Source organism: Panthera pardus, unplaced genomic scaffold (genome assembly GCF_024362965.1).
Source record: "Panthera pardus isolate Hobbes unplaced genomic scaffold, ASM2436296v1 HiC_scaffold_2, whole genome shotgun sequence".
Lineage (NCBI taxonomy): Eukaryota > Metazoa > Chordata > Mammalia > Carnivora > Felidae > Panthera > Panthera pardus.
In genome coordinates, this window is record NW_026526765.1 from 103,009,329 (window position 1) to 103,033,464 (window position 24,136).

Below are 24,136 nucleotides of genomic sequence, written 5' to 3' on the forward strand. Positions count from 1 at the left end.
GATACTTTCTTTACTTTGGTCCTGAATTCCAATAAAAATAGTTTTATTCTAAATGACAAATTTGTCAAGTTCATACATTATTTGCATAGTACAGCTCAATAGGCACAAAAATTCCTTTTCAATAATCTTTTCAGGAATATAAAGAAATTCATACAAACTTTTCAAGCATTTCCTCTCACAACATTATTTTACACTATTTGCAGTGACAATTTAGATTCCTTACTTCAAGAGAGTTGCATTTCTAAAGTATGCTTCCAAATCAGCAGTTCCCTAAGTAAATTAAGCTAATCCTGAGCTATCAGAGATTTAAGAAAGGGAGACTATCTCATTGCAACTTTAAGACAGATATCCATGAGTCAAAACCCATTTTAAAAAATTCATTCTGGGGCACCTGGGTGGCTCAGTCAGTTAAGCATCCGACTTCAGCTCAGGTCATGATCTCACAGTTTGTGGGTTTGAGCCCACCATTGGGCTCTATGCTAACAGCTCAGAGCCTGAAGCCTGCTTCAGGTTCTCTCTCCCACTTGCGTGCGTGTTCTCTCTCAAAAACAAATATTTAAAAAATTAAAAAATAAACATTAAAGAATTTTTAAGTAAAAAAATTCTATCAAAATATAACCCAAATAAGTTGTACAACTAGTATTTTTCTATAAATTTTTATTTACATGTTTTATATTTTGATTTTTACTATTAATGAAAACAACTTTCTAGATAATCTGACCTTATCTCAAATTTCTTATGATGAAGGTACTGTGTGTGTGTGTGTGTGTGTGTGTGTGTGTAAAGGTTAACGATAAGGTACTTATTTGAAATGAGAAGAGTGCTTCTAATCGTAAAATATCTAGCATGTATGTATGAAGGTAACACGTACTGCCAAAAAGAGAAGGCCTATAGAAGTAAATGCATTAAACAATGATCTGGTAGTCTGTAATAAACTTAAGTGAAAAAATATCTATTTTATATTCTTGGTATATTGTGCGTAGATATGAAGACTTGTGACATTTCATTTAAATCAGGGTCTTACTTTACGAAGCCAAATCATTGTACTGTGTGGCATTTCTACACTTCCCTGCCACAATTTAAAAAAAAAAACAAACTTTTTTTTTAGTGTTTAATTATTTTTGAGAAAGAGAGACAAAGCCCAAGCACAGGAGGAGCACAGAAAGGAGACACAGAATCCGAAGCAGGCTCCAGACTCTGAGCTGTCAGCACAGAGCCCAACACGGGGCTCAAACCCATGAACTGTGAGATCATGACCTGAGCTGAAATCAGATGCTCAACCCACTGAGCCACCCAGGCACCCCTCCCTGCCCCAATTTTAAGTGTTTGTGACACTAATCTTTTTTTGTTTTGTGCTTGTTTTTAAAACAAAGACAATGGATTTTTTTCTTTCAAAATCTAATGTTCTTTTGTTTTTGTGTTGGACAGTATTTCTTCCTTCTTATGGAAAAGCAGATATTCTTGGTCTTCTAATTTTTTTGAGTTTGATTCTTATTTCCCTTAAGTTAGGGTCAGTATCGATGTCTGTTCTATTCAGATTATCTTTCTGTCTCTTGTAAGCATACAGTTTTTTCTATTTTCAGGGCACCTGGCTCGCTCAGTCAGAAGAGCATGTGACTCTTGGATCTCAGGATTTTTAGTTCAAGCCCCACACTGAGTACAGAGATTACTTAAAATCTTTAGGGGTGACTGGGTGGCTCAGTCAGTTAAGCATCCAACTCAGGATCTCACAGTTTATAGGATCAAGCCCCGCATTGGGCTCCACACCGGCAGCACCAAGCCTGCTTAGGATTCTCTCTCCCCGCCCTCTCTCTCTGTCCCTCCCCCGATTCTGATTGCTCCCTCTCTAAAATAAAGCAACTTTAAAATAAAATAAAATCTGGGGTGCCTGGGTGGCTCAGTTGATTAAGCATCTAACTTGGCTCAGGTCATAATCTCACAGTCTGTGAGTTCAAGGCCCACATTGGGCTCTGTGCTGAAAGCTTGGAGCCTGGAACCTGCTTTGGATTCTCTATGTCCCTCTCTCTGCCCTTCCCCTGCTCGAGCTCTGTCTCTCAAAAATAAATAAATAAACATTGAAATAAATAAATAAAATTAAATAAAATCTTTAAGAAAGAAAAAGAAGGAACTATACCATTTTCTCCCCATTATCACTTTCTGACTATGACAATGATCAGCATGCATACCGAGACTACATTTCATGGGGAAAAAAAACCAGAACACTTTTGGCATTAGGCTTGGCATTAATTGAAATATCATTATTTTAACAAGTACAAAGCCATTCTTATTGTTTCTTCTCTAGGTAAGCTACTTGAAAGCCAATTAATTATGAAATAAATACGTATTTATACGTTCCTAAGCAAAAGTAAACTCTCTTGTTGCATATGCATGATGTAGTTTAATACCAGTCTGAATGGGGCTTGTAGCTTAGGTACAAGATAAAACTTATAACTACTTAAAACAAAAACACATCTTTACGGTATTTAAAGAATGTTAGAAAATCTTATGATACTCTATTTTATCAGTGTCAGAGTTAAGATTATCCTCATATTTCCTAATATAAGAAAGATATGCTAAAATACCTGTGTGGCTGTAATTCGAGTACATGGGTTAAATAAAAATAAGCCTTGTATGAGATCTAACAAGTCGTCTCCTGCTGCAATGAAGATGTGTTGTAACGGGATTCCAGGAAAACTCTTAAATGTCACGAAATCTGGAAGACTACACATGTCCTGTAAAAATATTTATAATTCAAACTTAAGGACTGAAAGTCATATACATCTCAAATGAAGAACTAAAACTGTCAAATGATCTATCTAGAAAATTCCAAGAAATCTATTTAAAAACTCCTAAAATTACTGAGTAAAGCAAGGTTAGAGGATACAGGATAAAGACACAAAAATCGATTGTGGTTCTATATACTGGTAACAAACGTGGATACTGAAATTTAAAATGCCATTTAGAATAATTCAAAAAGAATAATCAAATACATGAAAATCTAACAAAACACATAGGACACTTATACTAAAAGCTACATAACTGAGGTGCCTGCCTGGTTTAGTTGGTGGAGTGCTCAACTCTTGATCTTACAACAGAGTTCTAAGTTCGAGATGCAAGTTGGGTGTAGAAACTAATTAAAAATAAAATCTTAAAAAAAAAATGATGAGGCCTGTCCTATTCATGGATTTGGAGATTCAATTTTGTAAGGATGAGAATTCTCCTCAAAATGATATATGGAGTTGAAGGGAATTCTTACCAAAATTCTGACAAAATCACTTTAGATTATTCTAAAATGTATGTGGGAAGGCAAAAGAACTGTCATAGCTATAACAAGTTTGAAAAACAACAAAAGTGGAGGAATCAATCTACCTGATTTCAACACTTAATGCATAGCTACTTTAATTAAGACTGTGGCATTAAGCAGAAGGACAGGTATAGATCAAAGGAACACAAGATAGAACCCAGAAACAGATCCCCACAAATATGCCCAACTGATTGTTTTGATATATTGTCTTATTTTATTCAAATAATAAACCAAATATAAACAGATGTTAAAGACTGGTCTTTAAATATTCTAGTCAACAATGCCATGCTTGCCTATGATCTCAAAGACATAAAACTATATCCACACATCAGTGGTCACCAAAACATTCAGCCTGTGAGGCTGTTTGAGAACTCTTTTGACTATTTTTTCCAAGCTCTGAGTAACTCCAGGAATCTAAGCAGGGATAAGAGGAACCAGCTCAATCTTGGCATACTGCCAAAATGTGGCCAATCAAGCTTTAAGTGTCCACCAGCACCTGGGCCTTCTCCAGGTTACCAACAAATTAGTCCATGGTTCCAGGATGGAAAGTCCACTGCCCCAGACAGCTGATGAGTCTACCCAACTGACTTTTTTTTTTTTATGTTTATTTTTGAGAGAGAGACAATGTAAGCAGGGGAGGGACAGAGAGAGACAGAGGGAGACACAGAATCCGAAGCAGGCTCCAGGCTCTGAGTTGTCAGCACAGAGCCCAACTTGAACCCATGAAGTGGGAGATCATGACCCGAGCCAAAGTCGGGACTGTGAACCGACTGAGCTATCCAGGCGCCAACTGATTTTTGACAACAATGCAAAGCAATTCGATGGAAAGATAGTCTTTTCAACAAATGGTGCTAAACCAACTGGACCATACACAGGCCAAAAAAAAAAAAAAAGACCTTTGATCAAAGTCTCACACCTCATACAAAAATTAACTCAAAAAGGATCACATACTGAAATGACAAATGTAAAACTATAAAACTATTTATAGTTTTAACTTTTTTTATAGTTTTGTTGAAAAATCTTTGAGACAGGCAAAGAGTTCTTTAACTTGACATCAAAACAAGGATTTGTAAAAGGACAAACTGATAAAATAGATTTCATCAGAATTAAAAACCAAACAATCCAATCACAAAATGGGGACCTGGCTGGCTCAGTGGGTAGAGCATGTGACTCTGGATTTCAGGATGGTGAGTGAGTTCGAGCCCTATGTTAGGTACAAAGATTACTTTAAAAAATCTTAAAATACAACTCATTAAAAAAATGGGAAAAAAACATGAAGAGACACTTAACTAAAGATATACAGATGGCCAATAAGCACATGAAAACATATCCAACACCATCAGTTATTAGGGAAATAATTAAAATCACAATGAACTGTCACTACACAACCATCAGAACACTTGAAATAAAAAAGTGACAACACCAAATGCTGGAGAGGATGCAGAGAAAATGGGTTACTCATTTATGGCTGGTAAGAATATAAAATGGTACAGCCAGTCTGAAAAACAAATTAGCAGTTTTTTAAATTAACTACACAGCTACCATAGAGCTCAGCAACTGCTCTCCTGAGCATTTAGTCTAGAGAAATAAAGGCTTATTTTTATACAAAAAAAAAAAACCCACAAAAAAACAAAAAACAAAAACAAACAAAACCCTACACATAATGTTCATAGGAGCTTTATTTTTAACAGCCCCAACTGGAAACAACGAAGGAGTAAATGGTTAAACACTGTGGTACATACATACCATTCAGCAATAAAAATGAACAAATTACTGATATATACAACCTGGATGAATCTCCAAAGAATTATGCTGAATGTGAAAAAAGGCAAACCTAAAAAGTTACATAGTATGCGATTCTAGTTCTATTCTGGAAATGACAAAGTTACAGAAGGGAGAGCAGATTAGTGATTGCCAGGGATTAAAGAGGGAGGGGGAATGGAAGGAAAGTAGGTATGGCTAAAAAAGGGCAACATAAAGGATCTTTGTGGTGATGCCCCTGTATGTTAATCCTATCAACGTCAGCATGCTGGTCATGATATTGTACTAACTGTGTACGAACCTGGGTAAAGAGTTCAAGGAATATCTCAATTATCTCTTACAACTAAAATCTACAATCATCTCAAAATAAGTATAATTTTCAAAAATCTAAGGAAAATATCAGTAAAGCAGTTACTGTTTAGCAAATCATGTCTGGGGCGCCTGGGGGGCTCAGGTGTTAACCACTTCAGGTGAGGTCTTGATCTCACAGCTCTTGAGTTCGAGCCCCACGCTGGGCTCTGTGCTGTCAGCTCAGAGCCTGGAGCCTGCTTCTGTGTCTTCCTCTCTGTCCCTCCCCTACTTGCACTCTGTCTCTGTCTTGCTCTCAAAAATAAATAAACATTAAAACAATTAAAAAAAAAAAGACAAAAAATCATGTCTATGAGGGGAAAAAAGAAAATCATGTCTAAGAGAAAAGTACTGTACAGAGTAACATGAACATGGCTCTGGAGTCAGACAGATCCACATTGCACTCCTAGCTCTGACACTGTGTGGCCTTGGGTAAGTAAGTTATTTATCCTCACTAAACCTCACTTGTCTCAAATAAACTGGGACTAACAGTACCTACTTCATAGGATTGTTGGGAAAATGACATATAATTTATGAAAAGCCTGTCATGATGGCATATAATGTGTTTAATAAATGATAGCTACTAAAGCATGTTTTACAATGAGTACATATAGCAAACTTTCAATTAGAAAGTTGAGGAAGTAACAGCACAAAAAAAACTCCTTACACTAAATTTCAGCTTCAGATAATTTTATCAGTTTTAACCAGAAGGCAGAGTCTGATTAAAATTTATCTTTTGTAGTAGTTATTTATTCTCCAGGAGATGGGGCTATAACAGGAAGGAAAATCTAAAGGTTTACAGTTTTAATTTAAGAATAGTCAAGTGAGATTATCTTACTAAACTATGATATATATAATTTAGCAACTTAAATTGGTGTAAATTTTACTCACGACTTAAGATTTTTTTGTAGACAATATAATGGATTAAAAATATGCACAATACTGAGACATCTTAACTGTTAGTGAAAATTCTACAAATACACCCTAAATCCACCAAGATGTTGATGAACAAACATGAATACCCATTAAAATAAAATATGCAGCTATTAAAAAGAAAAACGTCAGAATAAAAAAGAAAAAGGTCAGGTATAAACGTTAAGTAAAAAGATCAAGTTGGTGGCAAAAAAGTTTATATGGCATGATCCTATTTTTATTAAAGAAAAGATAAAATATGTAATTGTGTAAGTATATGTTTATGTATGTATCTTCACAGCAAGACATTCCACCAAACTGACAGTGATTAACCCTGGGATGGAGGAAGGGCAACATGTACGTGGGAAGCTGGATACCATACCACAATTTTAACTTTCTACTTGGTATAAATTTTGCAGAGTATATATTACTAGTAAATTAAGACGTGAATACATTTCTTTAAGAAATACGTACATGACAACAACATATAGAATCCTAACTACATTAAAGAACATGTATGAAGGCTTACAGGCCACTGTTCCTCAGTTGGTGTGCCCAAAGTTTCAAATATTCTTGTCAGTTGATCAAGATCTGAATCTCCTGGCAAAAAAGGAACCTGAAAGAGAGCAAGACACAGGTATTTCAAGGTGTTTTGTAATAGTTACACAAATAATACTGTAAACTTAATAAGAAAAACTAAACTGTAACAAAAATCAAAATATAGTTTGAGGTGTACTGGATATGGCATTATGTCCTACACTGCCAACCAAGTAAACAGTACCATCCTGCTCATTTTATTCACTCTTTAATAATCACCATGTACATGATCTCATAGTTCATGGGACCGAGCCCCACTTCGAGCTCTGCGCTGGCAGCTCAGAGCCTGCTTGGGATTCTCTCTTTTTGCTACTCCCTCGCTCATGTGCACTCTCCCTATCTCTGTCCCTCTCTCAATAAATAAATAAACATTAAAAAAAAAAAACAAACACCATGTAATAGGCACTGTGCTAATTAATTAAGCCCTAGGTATTTAAAGAAGGGAACAAGACAGTCCTCACTCTCCTATGGGGTAGATGTGGGGAATGCTGGTAATACAAATAAGGGGGTCTTTACAAGATGATGTTTTCAGTGAGAGTACAGGATTCTAGCCCACACACAATAGCACCTAACCCACTTTAGCTATGTCAAGGAAGGCATCCTAGAGGAAGCAGCAGTGAAAGCTGAAAGATGAAAAAGAGTCAGAGGAAAAGTCTAAAATGGAGGAAAACTATTCTAGCTAAAGTGAAGGAGAGCAAAGGCTGACAGGCAGGCAGAACATATTTACATTACAATCTAATTTAAATAACATCTTGGCATGCTAATTCTCTGAAGAGGTATAATGATGAACTTTAAAAGGTAAGTGATTACAAGTTAAAAATTAGAAGCTAATAAATAATTAAAATCCTTGCTATATATAGACACTACTTTCCAATTCATTCTCAAACATCTGTGTAAATATACAGAAAAGTAAAAAAGAATTTACTGTGAATAACAGGCCTTTCACAGTTAAACGCCTTCAAAAGTTTATAAACAAAGACCAGATTAAGTACCAGGTCTCCAACACTTCTACTACTGTGGACCACTACCAATTGCCCCCAACACTGCCAAAAAAGCATTTAACTCTGCCAGTTATCGATTTACTCGAGCTCACCCTTTTTGCCTTCTCTGAGAAAATAGATGTAGGTCTTTAACTATTGTCCTTTTGGGGGCTCCTGGGTGGCTCAGTCAGTTAAGCATCTGACTCTGGCTCAGGTCCTGATTCACAGTTCATGAGCTCAAGCCCCGCTTCAAGTGAGCCCTGCTTCTTTCTCTCCCTCCTTCTCTCTGACCCTCATGGGATTCTCTCTCTCTCCCTCTCTCTGCCCCTCACCCATTTGTGCCCTCTCTCTCTCAAAAAAAACCACAAAAAACAAAAACGTATTTTTCTTTTGCCAGCTGAAGCTCTGACAATGGAGGCTGCTGGAGGAATATTATTGGAAGAAGACTTTTGCTTCCCAGGTCCAGCTCGCTGGCCCAGCACACCCCCTGCAGTACTCTGAGCTTCTCTAGCAACAGGTTCCTGCCACTGTGGGCAGTTTCTTCATTGCCCAATGCACAGAGCAGCTTCCCTCTAGAGAGGGTTGAGTAGCAGTGTGCCTCCAGAAAACCTCCCCTGAACAGCTTTCCTCCATATGCAAAAGAAAAGATTTCCAACAAGTTCTGCCAACACAGCTCCACGGCAACTTCTATGTCATCCAGTGAGACACAGTGTGTGCCCTTTTCATTTTTTTTTTTAATGTTTTATTTTTGAAGGAGAGAGGGAGACAGAGCATGAGCGGGGGAGGAGCAGAGAGAGAGGGAGACAGAATTCAAAGCAGGCTCCAGGCTCTAAGCTGTCAGCACAGAGCCCGATGCGGGGCTCGAACCCACAAACTGTGAGATCATGACCTGAGCTGAAGCCAGATGCTCAACCGACTGAGCCACCCAGGTGCCCCTAGTGTGTGACCTTTCCAACAAGGTCTAGATTTCAGTCCTTGGGTCCTCTTCCTTGGGTGCTCTATCTCAGTCCTAGGGTGGTTGCTCCTTCTGTGTGCTATTCCTACATTCTTCAGAATTCAGAGTAACTTTCTATTAGTCAACCTTCATTATTCCAATTTCTTATAACTAATTCTTTATATTAAACTTCCCTCTTTAAATTAACGTGTGGTTTCTTTTTTCTGACTGGATCCAGATTTAATACAACTCCTATGTATAACATTGCACTATTATATATATGAAATGTGTACCCAGAAAAAGAAACTTGAACTTATATTAAATAACGTTTTGCAAGTATTTTTAGGCATGCTAACATTTTCTTCTCATACCTCAAAATATTATCTCCTACTTTGCAGACTAACGATGTAAAAACTGTACTCAAGGGACACTCGTCATGATAGCCTTAGTTTCATGGGCAAGCTGGCACTTTAATTATATTTTTTAAGAATGAGTGTTTAGGTGGGCGCCTGGGTGGCGCAGTCAGTTAAGCGACCGACTTCAGCCAGGTCACGATCTCGCGGTCCGTGAGTTTGAGCCCCGCGTCAGGCTCTGGGCTGATGGCTCGGAGCCTGGAGCCTGTTCCCGATTCTGTGTCTCCCTCTCTCTCTGCCCCTCCCCCGTTCATGCTCTGTCTCTCTCTGTCCCAAAAATAAATAAATAAATAAAAAACGTTGGGAAAAAAAAAAAAGAATGAGTGTTTAGGTATGATATAAAGTATTTTTTTTAAGTTTATTTTTGAGAGATACAGAGTGCATGGGCATGTATGTGCATGTGCAAAAGACAGCAGGGGAAGGGAAGAGAGAGAGAGGGAGAGAGGGAGAGAGGGAGAGAGGGAGAGAGGGAGAGAGGGAGAGAGAGGGCTTAACTGAATGAGCCACCTAGGTGCCCTTAAATTTTTTTAAGTATTTATTTAAAGTAATCTCAAGGCGCCTGGGGGGCTCAGTCGGTTAAGCAACCAACTTCCGCTCAGGTCATGATCTCGCAGTTTGTGAGTTGAAGCCCTGAGTCAGGCTCTGCGCTGACAGCTCAGAGCCTGGAGGCCATTTCTGATTCTGCGTCTCCCTCTCTCTCTCTGCCCCTCCCCCACTCACGCTCTCCTTTTCCTTCAAAAATAAACTTAAAAAAAATTTTTTTTTAAATGTAATCTCTACACCCAATGTGGGGCTCAAACTCATGACCTTGAGATCAAGAGTCGTCGCAAGCTCCTCCAATAGGTCCAGCCAGATACCCCATGATGTGAAAATTTTAAATCATAATGGGCTACCTAATGTGTGAACTTTGGATGTCAATTTGAATAAACTATAAAAGACATTTATGATAAAAAGTGGGAAATCTGAACACATGGTACTGATTTATCCTTTTTTCCTCCCAGATTTCTGGGATTTGTGGCATAAAAAGTATGGTGTGAGAGAATAATAAAATAAAGCTGGTCATGTGTTCAAAGCTGGTGAAGCTGGCTAAAGGAAGAGTTGCTTTGGAACTAGAACTGGAAACATTTTCTTTTGTATTATTAATACATACACTGTGCTCAAATATTAATAGACTCAGAATAAAAATCATGAGTCTTTGATCCATCATCCCAATTTATTACTAAATAACTTTTGTTCAGTGCCAACTTAGTATTAAATTTCCCTTCTTGTACAATAATTTGGTTTCCCTAGGGGCGCCTGGCTGGCTCAGTGGATTAGGCAACCGACTCTGGATTTTTTAGCTCAGTTCATAATTTCACAGTCATGGGATCAAGCCCCAAGTCAAGCTTCTCACTGAGCGTGGAGCCTGCTTGGGATTCTCTCTCTCCCCCTCTCTCTCTGACCCTTCCCTGCTCGTGCGCACACATGCTCTCTCTGAAAATAACTAAACTTGAAAAAAATAGCAACTTAGTTTTTCTAGAGGTAAGGATTTCTTATTCCCCTCACTTCAACTTTTCCCACTGTTTTCCTATGGCAACTTAGTTTGTACCAAAGGATAAGATTCCAGTTATTCAATAAAATTTCTATATGATCAAATCTATCAAAATCCATCAGTTCCATTTTTTTCCCCAGGGACTGCCCTGCTGAATCTCTCATCCCACCTGCTACAATCTGGACTCACCGGGCCTGATACACATCTGTTTCCTCAGAACTTCTTTTCACTATTAAATGGGGAATTCTATTCATCCTTTTCTGTTCAACCTCATGCTCCCTGGATCCCACTTCTTTTTCTTGATTTACTCATGTAACAGTAGAGTATATCTACCAATAAATTCCCAAGAAAGGAAGTAGATATAAAATTTTTAGTGTAATAAATTGTATTTATTCTCAGAGCAAACTCAAAATACAAACGGTAACAGAATTCTATGCTGAAAATCATTTTCCAGAATGCAAGAGTGGTTCAGTCAGTTAAGTGTCCAACTTTTGATTTCAGTTCAGGTCATGATCTCACACTTAGTGTCGAGCCCCTCGTTAGACTCTGTGCTGAGCCTGCTTAGCATTCTCTCTCTCTCCCACCCCACCCACACCCTCCACCCTGCTCGCACTCCCTCTCAAAATAAACACACACAAAAAAAGAAAATCATTTTCTTTCACAATGTGTTCTATAGTCTTCCAGATTTCAACGTTGCTGTTGAGAAATCAGACACTCTTTTCTGTCACTCTCTTCCCTAATCCTCATTATGGTTTCTGTGTAACCTTTGTTTTCCCTCTCTATGGAAATAAAATCTTTGTCTTCTACTCTGGCACTCATAAATTTCATAATGTGCCTTGGCATGGGTCTTAAATACTGTTTTTTGTTTTGTTTTCTGAGAGAGGTAACAAGTGAGTGAGGGTACAAAGAGAGGGAGAGAAAGAGAATCCTACGAGGGGCAGAGAGAGAGAGAGACAGAGAGAGAGAGACAAGTGGGATCGAGCTCCCCCGGAGTGTGACCTGAATTAAGGAACCTCGAGATCATGACCTGAGCCGAAGTCAGATGCTTAACCGACTGAGCCAGCCAGGCAACCGGGTCTTTTTTCATTCACTGTGCAGGGTCTTTTTGGCACTTTGAGTCAATTCACACCTATCAGTGCTGGATTGTTTTCTTGTGAATTTCCTATCCTACATTTACTTTGTTCTTTTTTGCTATATTCTAGGATCAATCCTGGATCACTCTGCTAATTTTCTCTTTTGGTTTTACATGATGAAAGAATTCTTGAGCTTACTTTTCCAGTCTTTCCACTGTTATTGTTTGCTTTTACCTTATTTGAAAAGGTTCAAGTATCCCTTATTCTTACATTGTTCCCTTAGGAAGAGTATCATGTTCTTGTTTTACAGATATAGTACTATCCTCTTAGTTCTCTGATGATGTGGGGGTGGAGGGTTAATTTTGTTCTGCTACCTTTTTCCCAAGTTTCTTTTTGGTTAGTCTGTCTTTCTAGCTGGATGTTTTCATCAAATATCTGGAAATCCTTGGTAACTATGTGGTAGTCATTGGCTAACCATTCATATTTAAAGGTAAGGTAATAAAAACTCCTGGGCTTTCTCTAAAAAGAATGGGTGGGATGTTTAATGCCAGTTATCTGTGGGTCTATCCTCTGGGACCATTCAGTTCTTCCAGTAAAGGATCTTCTGATCTTTTGCCTGGATTAAAGAGTTACTACAGGTTATTACAAAAGCTATGAGGGTTCTGGGAGCTAAGCAGGAGACTAAATTGAAGGTTTTACTGTTCAGTATATGACTTTCATGTAATTTGTATGTTTTCACCCTAGCAACTCACCCACATCCTCCACTATGTCTAAGGACAGCTATGTGTGGAGACTTGTGTTTAAATTTCTTTAGACAAACCTATCTCTAGTGGAGGGATAAGTTAGGTGTAAGTCTGGATGGAGGAAGGGAAGTGACCTGGCTGTGTTGGAGACCTTGGTATTAATTGTTCCATATGTAAGTTTCTCAACCAACCCCAGTTTTTAGTCTGACACTTCATTATTGCCATCAATGATCACAAGTGCTTCTCACTAAGCCACTTCAGGATTCTGTGTGTTAAGCGCATACTGCCTCCAGCTGGCATCTTTTTCTGATAATTTCTAGCCTTTCTTCATTTCTGTTTTCACATCTTCTGGCATAGTGTTATGGGCATCTATCTCCTAGTTTCAAACATGGCATTTAAATATATTTTTAGAGATCATTTATAAGCGGGGGTGTTGCCCTGCCATCTCAAAAATCTTTAAGATATAATTACCACTTTATTTTGAAAATGTCTTCCCTATATTAAACATCAAAGCAATTTGACTAAGAAATGCACCGTCATGGAGCACCTGGGTGGCTCAGTTGGTTAAGCGTCCAACTTCGGCTCAGGTCATGATCTCACGGTTGTGGGTTCAAGTCCCATGTTGGGCTCTGTGCTGACAGCTTAGAACCTGGAATCTGCTTCGGATTCTGTGTCTCCCTCTCTCTACCTCCCCTACTTGCACCTGTCTCTCTCAAAAATAAACAGGGGCGCCTGGGTGGCTCAGTCAGATGAGTGCCTGACTGCAACTCGGGTCATGATCTCACGGTTCGTGAGTTCGAGCCCCGAGTCGTGCTCTGTGCTTATGGCTCAAAGCCTGGAACCTGCTTCTGATTCTGTCTTCCTCTCTCTCTGCCTCTTTCCCGCTCACACTTTGGCTTGCTCTCTCTCAAAAATAAAAATAAAAAAAGAAAACATTAAAAAAATAAACATGTTAAAAAAAAAAAAAGAAATGCACTGTCATGTCTGAGCAGGTAGTGGGTCCAGTATGTAACCCACAACAATCAATGCTTTTTTTTTTTCTAGTCATGAATAACTACTTCTGGTTTTCATTTAGTAATTTCAATGGCTATATTTAATACTATGTATAATACATATAAGTCCATATCAGGGTTCTTTTCCAATCTCGTTCTTAATAGCTAATAGTCTTAACCAATTTTCATTTGCTAAATATGGAATTTGGGCTAGTGAGTCATCCATATTTAGTTAACACAACTGTATAATGTTCAGATAATATATCTACATATTACAAACACAAACATTAAGCCTGTGCTTCTTATTGTTTTTTCCTGTTCTAAAACACCTTCTTAGAGGATACCAAAATTTCACCAACACACAATTGTGACTAAGTATGTGAATGAAATCTTTTTAGTTTTAGGAAAAAGAATCAAATTAATCCTAAAAAGAAGAGAGATGCTGACTCCAAGAGTACTAAGATTAAGGAAACCAAGAGGGACATCCCTCTGGTTCTTTTCAGTTTGATGCCATTCATGAAATCTTTTATTCATTTTATTTTTTTAAATGTTTATTTTTGAGAGAGAGAGACAGAGAGAGAGAGAGAGAGAGAGAGAGAGAGACAGAGCGTGAGTGGGAGAGCAACAGAGAGAGTGGGAGACACAGAATCTGAAGTAGGCTCCAGGCTCTGAGCTGTCAGCCCAGAGCCTGATGTGGGGCTCTAACCCACAAACCATGAGATCATGACCTGAGCCAAAGTTGGATGCTTAACCAACTGAGCCACCCAGGCGCCCCATGAAATCTCTTCTTAAATTGAGTTCATATTCATTTAAAAAAAAAAATTATAATGGAGAAATTTATTTTTTCTTTCTCATGTCTTTATAGGGAGGCAGGGATCATAAACCAAATATTAGAAGACTGGCAATGTTTTAATGCAATAGACATAATCAACAATATAGTTCTTGAATAACTAGCACACTTTAGCCTCTAGCACCTTGTATACCAATGAGTCTATGCAAAACCAACTGATGAAAACTGTGGTCTGAGCTAATACAGCTCAAATGAAGTATTAGAATGACAGAGTGAAGCCAACAGGTCTGGATCCTGATCATTTAAATGAAACAAAAGAAGAGCAGGCAGTAATTGGTTGATTAACCTTTGTATCACCATATTATCCCTAGAGAAGGCTTTAATACAGGCCTGAAAGATGCTCAGTGTCCTTACGTAAGGCATAAAATGTTCTTCCCAAACTACAGACTTCTTTATAAACTAAAATGATATCCTTGAAACTATCTAGATCAGATATAAGACAGTTGCTCACTAGTTAATATCTCAGCTTAGATTTTCTATTAATCATTGTCTCAAAATATGATTATGAAAAAGAACATACAAAGATCATAAATTAAATGTGTTCTTTTTCATTTAATAATCACAGAGGATGTTAAGACCGCAGATCAATTTGCTTTTATCTAAAATGATTTAAACAGGAGTGCCTGGGTGGCTCAGCCGGTTAAGTCTCTGACTTGGGCTCAGGTCATGATCTCATGATTTATTTGAGTTCGAGCCCCACACTGGGCCCTGTGCTGACAGCTCAGAGCCTGGAGCCTGCTTTGGATTCTATGTCGCCCTCTCTCTCTGCCCTTCCCCCACATGGACTCTTTCTCTCTCTCTCAAAAATACAGTTAAAAACAATAAATAAAATGATTTAAACAATACTGACTACTTTGGTTGGACATAAGCTTATTTATTGTTTATAAAATATAATATAAAGAAAACAACACTTTAAAAAAGGCTGAATGCTGATAACAGCAAATCTTTTGAACTAAACTGCATTCAATTGTTTGGATGGCAGGATCTCACCACAGATTCAGAATTGTGTGGACAGCAATTCCATGAATATATTTTTTAAATTTTTTTAATGTTTACTTATTTTTGAGAGAGAAAGAGCGTAAGTGGGGGAGGGGCAAAGACAGAGGGAGACACAGAATCCGAAGCAGGCTCCAGGCTCTGAGCTGTCAGCACAGAGCCCAATGCGGGGCTCAAACTCACAAACTGTGAGATCATGACCTGAGCCAAAGTAGGATGCTTAACCGACTGAGCCACCCACGCGTCCCAATTCCATGAACATTTTTAAATGAGCACAGAAGAATTTGAAATAGAAAACATTTGAAAAATAGCAAAATAGGAAACATTTTTCTTCAATTGTGCAGGACTAAAGTATGGCAAAATGGTACAGTTCTTCATCAACTGGAACCATTAATTTCTTCATAACCTTCAAGCAACAAGGCCAATGGCTAATAAAACTCCAACTGTGATTCCAACCAGGTCCACAATTTCTAATCTATTTATTTAAACTATTTTTGTATTTATTTTTTTAGTATTTATTTATTTTGAGAAAGGGAGAAAGAGACAGAGACAGAGAGCACAGGAGGGGTAGAGAGAGAGAGAGAGAGGGAGCTAGAGAACCCCAAGCAGGCTCAGCACTGTCAGTGCAGAGCCCAATGCAAGGCTCAATCCCTAAACCGTAAGATCATGACCTGAGCCAAAACCAAAAGTCGGATGCTTAATCAACTGAGTTACCCATGCGCACCTATTTATTTTAATTTCAATTAGGTAACAGACAGTGTAATATTGGTTTCAGGAGTAGAATTCCTCACTTACAACACCCAGTGCACATCACAAGTGCCCTCCTTAATACCCATCTCCTATCTAGCCCATTCCCCACCCATCTTCCTCCATCAACCCTCAGTTTGTTCTCTATCATTAAAAGTCTCTTGTTAACCTGTTCACTCTTAACTGCTATCTCTCTACTTACTTTCTCAATGGAATGATAAATCATATTAGGGGCCAAGGAATTCTGGCTTTATCTTGGTAATGAATGAACTGTTTGGGGGAACTAAATGATCCTCAAATGTAAATTTCTGGTAAATTCTTTGTTTTTGTGGGTAGCAGAGCCAGCTGATCCACAAGACCCATTACTAGCACACAGATTACTATTCATCTTCAAATCTAAATGTGTGAGGGTTTCTTCTGCAAGCACCCAGAGGAATGAGCTTCTCAAAATGATGCATATAACTCACGCTAAACTAAGAAAGATATTTAAGAAGTCAACTTTGCAGGGCATTTGGGTGGCTTAGTTGGTTAAGTGTCCGACTTCATCTCAGGTCATGATCTCATGGTTCGTGAATTCAAGTTTTGCATCGGGTGAGCTTGAGTCCAGCTTCAGGTAAAAACACGAGTTCTGCTTCAGGTGAGCTCTGCTTCTCTTTCTCTCTCTCTCACCCCGCTTCAGGTGACCCCCTTTCTCTCTCTTTCTCTGCCCCTCAGAGGAATGTCTCTTGCTCTCCTCTCTGTCCCTTGCTCTCTTGCGCCCCCTCTCTCTCAAAAACAAATAAACAACAAAACAGTAACTGGTGTATAGAAGCTGTTTTCTGTGTTCAAGAAACTAAAAAGCTGTATTTTTGTGCCTTGGGTTTACATTTCTTTAAATACGTATCACTTGAAAACAGTTGGGGTTGGAATATCTGGAATGTAAGGAGGAAAAAACTCTCAGCTTCAGAAGGACTCCCCAATATTCCTTTGCTGTCATCATTCAGAAAGGCTAAACCCAACTTTATAGCTAAAGAAAAGTTTCTCATGCACCATCTTTGTCTCCACCAGGGTAGGAGATGATGTCTTGTTTTAAGATGGTCTCAGTTGAGAGGAATGCTCTGTTGAGAGCCGAATCCTTGGTTGAGAGGACCAACATGTCTGCTTTGTTTGAAGAGAACTAAAATAATCTTCTCACACAAGGTTTAGTTATATAGTGCAGCTGCAATGGCTGGTTTTACACATCTCTTAAAGTGTAATTTTAAACAGCCCCAAACTAAAAATGTCCCAGGACTACAAAAGTTCATCCTAACACATTTAGTTACTGCATAGATATTACCATATTATGGCCTAACGAAGATTTTATTATAGTTGTATTTCAGAACATAGAAATGTCCTATAATAAAACCTTCATTGTCCTAAATGAGAGATCTTCTCACCTCACATCAACATTAACAAAAGGCTACACTGGGGAAGATGGCTTTTTTTTTTAACTGGTCAGCTTGTAGGCTTTTTATTATAAGAATGGTGCTCCTCTTCGAGAATTATCAATGGGAAGATAATCTTACCCAAGTTATAAGAATACTGATTACAATACTGTAGTGTATACATCAATCCTAGACTTACCCTTAGAAGCAACTCTGCCAATATACAGCCGACAGCCCACATGTCCACACCTACACCATACATTCTAGCTCCAAATAGTAACTCGGGGGCCCGATACCACCTGAAGAACAAAAAGAAATATTGTAAGTTTTGTTTGTTTGTTTGTTTGTTTATTTATTTATGAATGAGACAGAGAGAGAGCATGAACAGGGGAGGGACAGAGACAGAGGAAGACACAGAATCTAAAGCAGGCTCTAGGCCCTGAGCTGTCAGCACAGAGCCTGACACAGGGCTTGAACCCACAGAGCACGAGATCATGACCTGAGCCAAGTCAGACGTTTAACCAACTGAACCGCCCAGGTACCCCAGAAATATTTTAATTTTAAAATGAATTTTAAAATAATTTAAAATGAATTTTAAAATAATTTAAAATGAAATTATTAAAGTATTTCTTGGAGAAAACTCCTCAGCGAAACATCATCCCACTGATGAAATTCATGTTTACAGATATAACTCAAGAAAAACTGGCTGTAAAACCAATCAGTTCCATACTGGAAATTAAACACATCCTTGGTCCATTCACTCTTCCACTCTTAGATGACTGACACCTTCTTTCTCCTGAAACTTTCAATACCATCTTTCCCCTAAGCCTATAATCCTACTTCCAACTTCACTGAAAAAAATTCAAGTAATGGGAAAAAAAATTGTTTTTTCAAAACAAAAAAAAATTTTCTACAGATTCACCTACAGTCATTTGTATTCACACAACCTGCCTTTCCATCTGTAACTACAGCTAAATCATCCCGCACTGTTTTTTGTTTTGTTTTGAAATGTTTATTTATTCTTTTTTTTTTAAATGTTTATTTTATTTTTGAGAGAGAGAGAGAGAGAGAGAGAGAGAGAGAGGCAGAGCACGATCAGCGGAGGGGCAGAGAGAGGAAGGGAGACACAGAATCTGAAGCAGGCTCCAGGATCTGAGCTGTCAGCACAGAGCCCGACGAGAGGCTCGAACTCAAGAGCTGTGAGATCATGACCTGAGCCAAAACTGGACGCTCAACCGAATGAGCAACCCAGATGCCCCTATTCTGGACTATTTTAAAGCCAGTATCTCAACTGTGGGTATGAGAGACCTTGCTCTCTTATTTTTTTTTCTTCTTTTTTTTAACATTTATTTATTTTTGAGAGAGAGAGAGAGAGAGAGAGAGAACATGAGTGGGGAGGGGCAGAGAGAGAGGGAGACACAGAATCTGAAGCAGGCTCCAGGCTCCAAGCTGTCAGCACAGAGCCCGATGCAGGGCTCGAACTCACAAACCGTGAGATCATGACCTGAGCCCAAGTCAGCCGCTCGGCTGACTGAGCCACCCAGGTGACCCTCTCTTGCTTATTTTAAAGAATACTGAAATCCTCTCCATTTTCTCCCACATCAACGTTTTCTTCTTCACTAGACTTTTACCAATAATGTACAAACAACATTATTTCTTCAGCCTGAAGAAATAAACTAAAAAACAAAGTAACAACAAAAAATTCTCTGGACCCTACCTCCTCCAATAGCTGTCTCCACATTCTCTAGTTATTCTGAAAAGCTGTCTGTTCTTATGGTCTCCAATTCCTACTCTCTTATCCTTTCTTTCTTTTTTTTTTTTTAATGTTTTATTTATTTTTAAGAGAGAGAGTACAAGAGAGGGAGAGGCAGAGAGAGAGGGAGACACAGAATCCACAAAGCAGGCTCCAGGCTCCAAGCTGTCAGCACAGAGCCCAACGTGGGGCTCAAATCCACAAATAATGAGATTATGACCTGAGCCGAAGCCAGACACTTAACCAACTGAGCCACTCACACCCAGGCTGCCCCATACTTTCTTATCCTTTTAAACCCTTTCACAGAGGAAATTTCAGATCCTTAAAATAGACTTGGAAATTAACAAATGACATCCTGACTAGAATTATAAAATCTGTCCCTATTTCATTTGATTTTTTTTAGTTTTTATACATAAAAAGTATAAAACATGAGTACTAAAAACATGAAAACTCCAGTTATCAATGTACTGTTTTAGAGAATTTTTATTCATACTGAATGATTTAAAACATGAAATCACTTAATGACCTATAAAATAAACACAACCCCCCCCCCAATCAGGTAAATATGTAAAAAAATAGCCACTACAGTTCCAACCAACCTAACTAAAATGTAGAAATGGTATAAATTAGTCCCAAAACTTGTTAGGTAAATGTCTGAAAACGGACTTAATCGAACTCCATTTGAAAAAATGGCTGTATTTTTTTCATTGTGGTTAAACGTAAAGAGGTCCATGTTTTTAGCAAAACACCACAATTCCTGAACTCTGCCGAGATATATCAAAGAAGCCAAATGATGCTCATTTGTGATTAATATCCTACACAACAAGGGGCACCTGGCTGGCTCAGTCGGCAGAGATAGGACTCTCAATCTCCGGGTCATAAGTTCAAGCCCACGTTGGGCCCACGGAGAACTTGTTTAAAAAAAAAAAAAAATCCCACACAATGTAAGTTTTCAGTGTTTTAAAAAATTCTTACCTGGTTACAACCTGATGTGTATATGCTCTATTGGGGCTCCCAAATGATTTGGCCAGGCCAAAATCTGCCAGTTTTAGAACTCCATTTTCATCCAGCAACAAGTTATTTGGTTTTAGATCCTGTACATGGAGGTTTTAAATAAATACATAAGCAGGGCACAAGAGAATATTATAACAATATACTTAGTTGGCTTAACTTTAAACTTTGTAATAACAGGGTAAACCCCAAATTTAAATAATAATCAATATTTTTCTCACTGATATAAAATCCTACCAAAGAAAAATTAAGATTGGTTATATTACTTTGGTGAGACCTTGGATCACTGAGCTTCAATTTACCTACAAGGTTGCTGTGAACAGCCTAGTGTAATGACTATGAACTCAACAAAGAGTTGCTGCCATCTGAACTTTGGTAAATAAAAACATTGTGCATTTAGAGAGGATGAGGAATATATCCTTCAAAATCTATACTATAAGGATATTAGCAATAACCTCAAAGGGATCCCAAGTTTAGGATATGAGGATTACTGACTACAAATTATATATTCTCAGCTATTTATCTAAACAGAATATCTAAGAACATCTACTTATTAGATAATCAGTCTTGTTTCAATAGCTGGATGTTTCTAACAATGACTCAACTATTTCAGAAATTTTATTACTTCATAGATTTTTAGAGTTCTTAGAAATTTTGTTTTTCTAAAACAATTTTAGGATTGTATAATTTAATCCAGATTCTCACTGTATTTTTTTTTTTCTGTCACAACAATACAGCACAAAGAACACTGGAGTTAACCCAAACATCTAGATTCTAATACTCTGTCAGTTACCAGCTACTGACCTTGAAAAAATACATATAACCTTGGTCAGGTGACTTAGCAACTTAGCTCTTCATCTATGAAAAAAATGAACTGGGTCTCTTCCATTTTTAAATTTCACATAGTATTTTAGAATCCTCATAGCACCACCTCCTGGAACAACTGAAGGGAACACAGAGGAAGAAGGTGGGATAAAATGGGGTCCAGCTATATTTTTAACAATTTACATATTCAGACCATTTATGTAATAATTGGCTACATAAACCTTGACTAAAATATAAAGAATCAATCATACTTGGATAAAAACCTTACCCTATGTAGAATCCAATGTTGATGTAAATATTCTAACCCTTGAAGAGTCATTAACATGTAGGCTTTGATGTGTGATGGTGTCAGCACTAGACTATTATCCTTTATTATCACCTGCAAAGCCGGTATATAATACACAATTATTCCAAATAAATTATATCACATAAAATCATTTACAGACATATAATCAATTTATCCATTCTACAGAACAATCTCAAGAAAGACTGCCTAACTCTCCTTAGGAAGCACTGTCAGAATTTCAAGTTACATGGTTAGAAAAATATCTCTTCTGGTGCTTTCTCTCCTCCTGTTCTGTTTAAAAGATTTCACTATGTCACTAATAGTGAACATCTGTTGTTTTGCTTGCCCCAGGATGTACAGCCCCTTCTGATAACAGCATTCATCATTTGTTTGAATGTAAAACAGGACTGACCACTACCTGTGGCCTCTAGAGCTAGATACAAGACCCAGGCACAGGCAACCACCAAACTGAAGCCTGTTATCCAGGACACTGGTTTAGGGATGGACATGTGATCCTAGACAAGCTAATTAAAGAGGCCAAGTACTTCTGCTAGAATGAAAAAGGACAAAGTACCTTCTCTTTCTTTAGAGATTAATAAACTCTAAGGATCTGAGCCTGAAGTGCCTGAGCCACTATAATGAGAAATTAGGCACTATATTGAGAAGGAAGGCAACAAAGTAGAAAATAGAGCTAAGTTAAAGTCCAAGACTGAGTTTTGATGGCATTATTTGTGAACTGTACTTAAAGGCAGTTTATTCCTAGATTTTTAAGTTATACTAGCTAAAAATACCCATTTTATTTTTTTAGAAATCAGATTTGGATAAAAGGTATCCAAACTGGCAAGAAGAAATAACTTTCATTGTTTGCAGATGACATAATACTATATATAGAAAACCCTAAAGATTCACATAGTATTTAAAGAACTACTAGAGAGCCTAAATGTCCATCAACTGATGAATGGATAAAGAAATTGTGGTTTATATACACAATGGAGTTCTACATGGCAATGAGAAAGAACGAAATATGGCCCTTTGTAGCAACGTGGATGGAACTGGAGAGTGTGATGCTAAGGGAAATAAGCCATACAGAGAAAGACAGATACCATATGTTTTCACTCTTATGTGGATCCTGAGAAACTTAACAGAAACCCATGGGGGAGGGGAAGGAAAAAAAAAAAAAAGAGGTTAGAGTGGGAGAGAGCCAAAGCATAAGAGACTCTTAAAAACTGAGAACAAACTGAGGGTTGATGGGGGGTGGGAGGCAGGGGCGGGTGGGTGATGGGTATTGAGGAGGGCACCTGTTGGGATGAGCACTGGGTGTTGTATGGAAACCAATTTGACAATAAATTTCATATATTGAAAAAAAATAAAAATAAATAACTACTAGAACTGATAAGTGAATTCGGGAAAGTGGCAGGATACAAAATCAATATAGAGAAATCTGTTGCATATCTAAACACTAATATGGAAGTAGCAGAAAGAAAAATTAAGAGAACAATCCCATTTGCAAAAACAAAAAAAGAAATCAGATTCAGGTAAAATATGCCCCTTTTGGTGCATAGTTCCATGAGTTTTAACAAACATATCCAGTTGTGTAATCACTACCATAATCAAGATAAGAATTCTATAACCCTCACTCCCACCCCCAATTGCCTCAGGCCCCACTGTACCCAGTACTTCCCTCCACTCCAATCCTGGCCACAACTGATCCAATTTCTATTCCTTTAGTTTTGCCTTTGCCATAATATCACATAAATAGAATCATATAATACACAGCCTTTCGAACCTGGGTTCTTTCATTTAGTACAATGCATTTGAGATTTCTCTATACTGTTGCTTAATTGAGTAGTTAATTTCTTTTTATTCCCGAAAAGTATTCCATTATATAGATATACCACAGTTTGTTTATATATTCACTAGACAAAAGTGAGTACTGGATTGTTTCCAATTTGGGCAATAATGAATAAAGCTAAACATCTGTGTACCAACTGATTTCTGTGTAGACAGGTTTTTGTTTCTCTTGAATGCGTAGCAGTGGTATTGCGAGATCGTACTTTATGTGTGTATTTAACTGTTTAAGAAACTGCCAAACTATTTTCCAAACTGGCTGTGTACCATTTTGCATTCTCACCAGCAGCATATGAGACTTTCAGTTGTTCAACATCCCTGGATTGTCAATTTTTGAGATTCAATTAATATTAAGAAAAACCGTAACATTTTAATTTCTCAAAAACAAAAATTTGGCTTTCAAAAAGATGATATTCTGTAATAATATGGAAATTCTGAAAGACCTGATACTCATTTATCCAAAAAGAATGTCAATAAAGTATAGGGAACTTGGTCAACAAAAATGCTTTGAAATCCAAATCTCTGTATCTAACACTGGGAATATGGCTAAATGACTCAAAAGATCTTTCACTTAAGAATACTCGGGCACCCGGGTGGCTTAGTCAATTAAGCGTCCAACTTCAGCTCAGGTCATGATCTCGAGGTCTGTGAGTTTGAGCCCTGTGTCGGATTCTGCACTGACAGTGTAGAGCCTGGAGCCGGCTTTGGATTCTGTGTATCCTTCTCTCTGCCCCTCCCCCACTCACACTCTGTCTCTGTCTCTCTGTGTCCCAAAAATAAATAAACATTAAAAGAAAAAAAAAAGAGTACATTCACATTTAGGGGTGCC

At 37.9% G+C, this 24,136-nt stretch overlaps 1 protein-coding gene across 7 annotated transcripts in view; it reads right to left on the reverse strand.

Annotated features, from left to right (window-relative positions):
- CDK7 (cyclin dependent kinase 7) overlaps positions 1-24,136 on the reverse strand; it is an 89,779-nt gene that overhangs the window by 54,804 nt on the left and 10,839 nt on the right. For 6 of the 7 annotated variants that reach the window (XM_019463097.2, XM_019463099.2, XM_019463104.2 and 3 more), the window contains 5 exons: positions 21,442-21,552; positions 20,313-20,431; positions 17,784-17,883; positions 6,855-6,941; positions 2,583-2,732 (listed from right to left, as the gene is read on the reverse strand). In XM_019463097.2, the coding sequence (XP_019318642.1) occupies positions 2,583-2,732; positions 6,855-6,941; positions 17,784-17,883; positions 20,313-20,431; positions 21,442-21,552 (567 nt within the window). The remainder of the gene's footprint in view (positions 1-2,582; positions 2,733-6,854; positions 6,942-17,783; positions 17,884-20,312; positions 20,432-21,441; positions 21,553-24,136) is intronic. The other variant, XM_019463105.2, reaches the window with a different exon arrangement.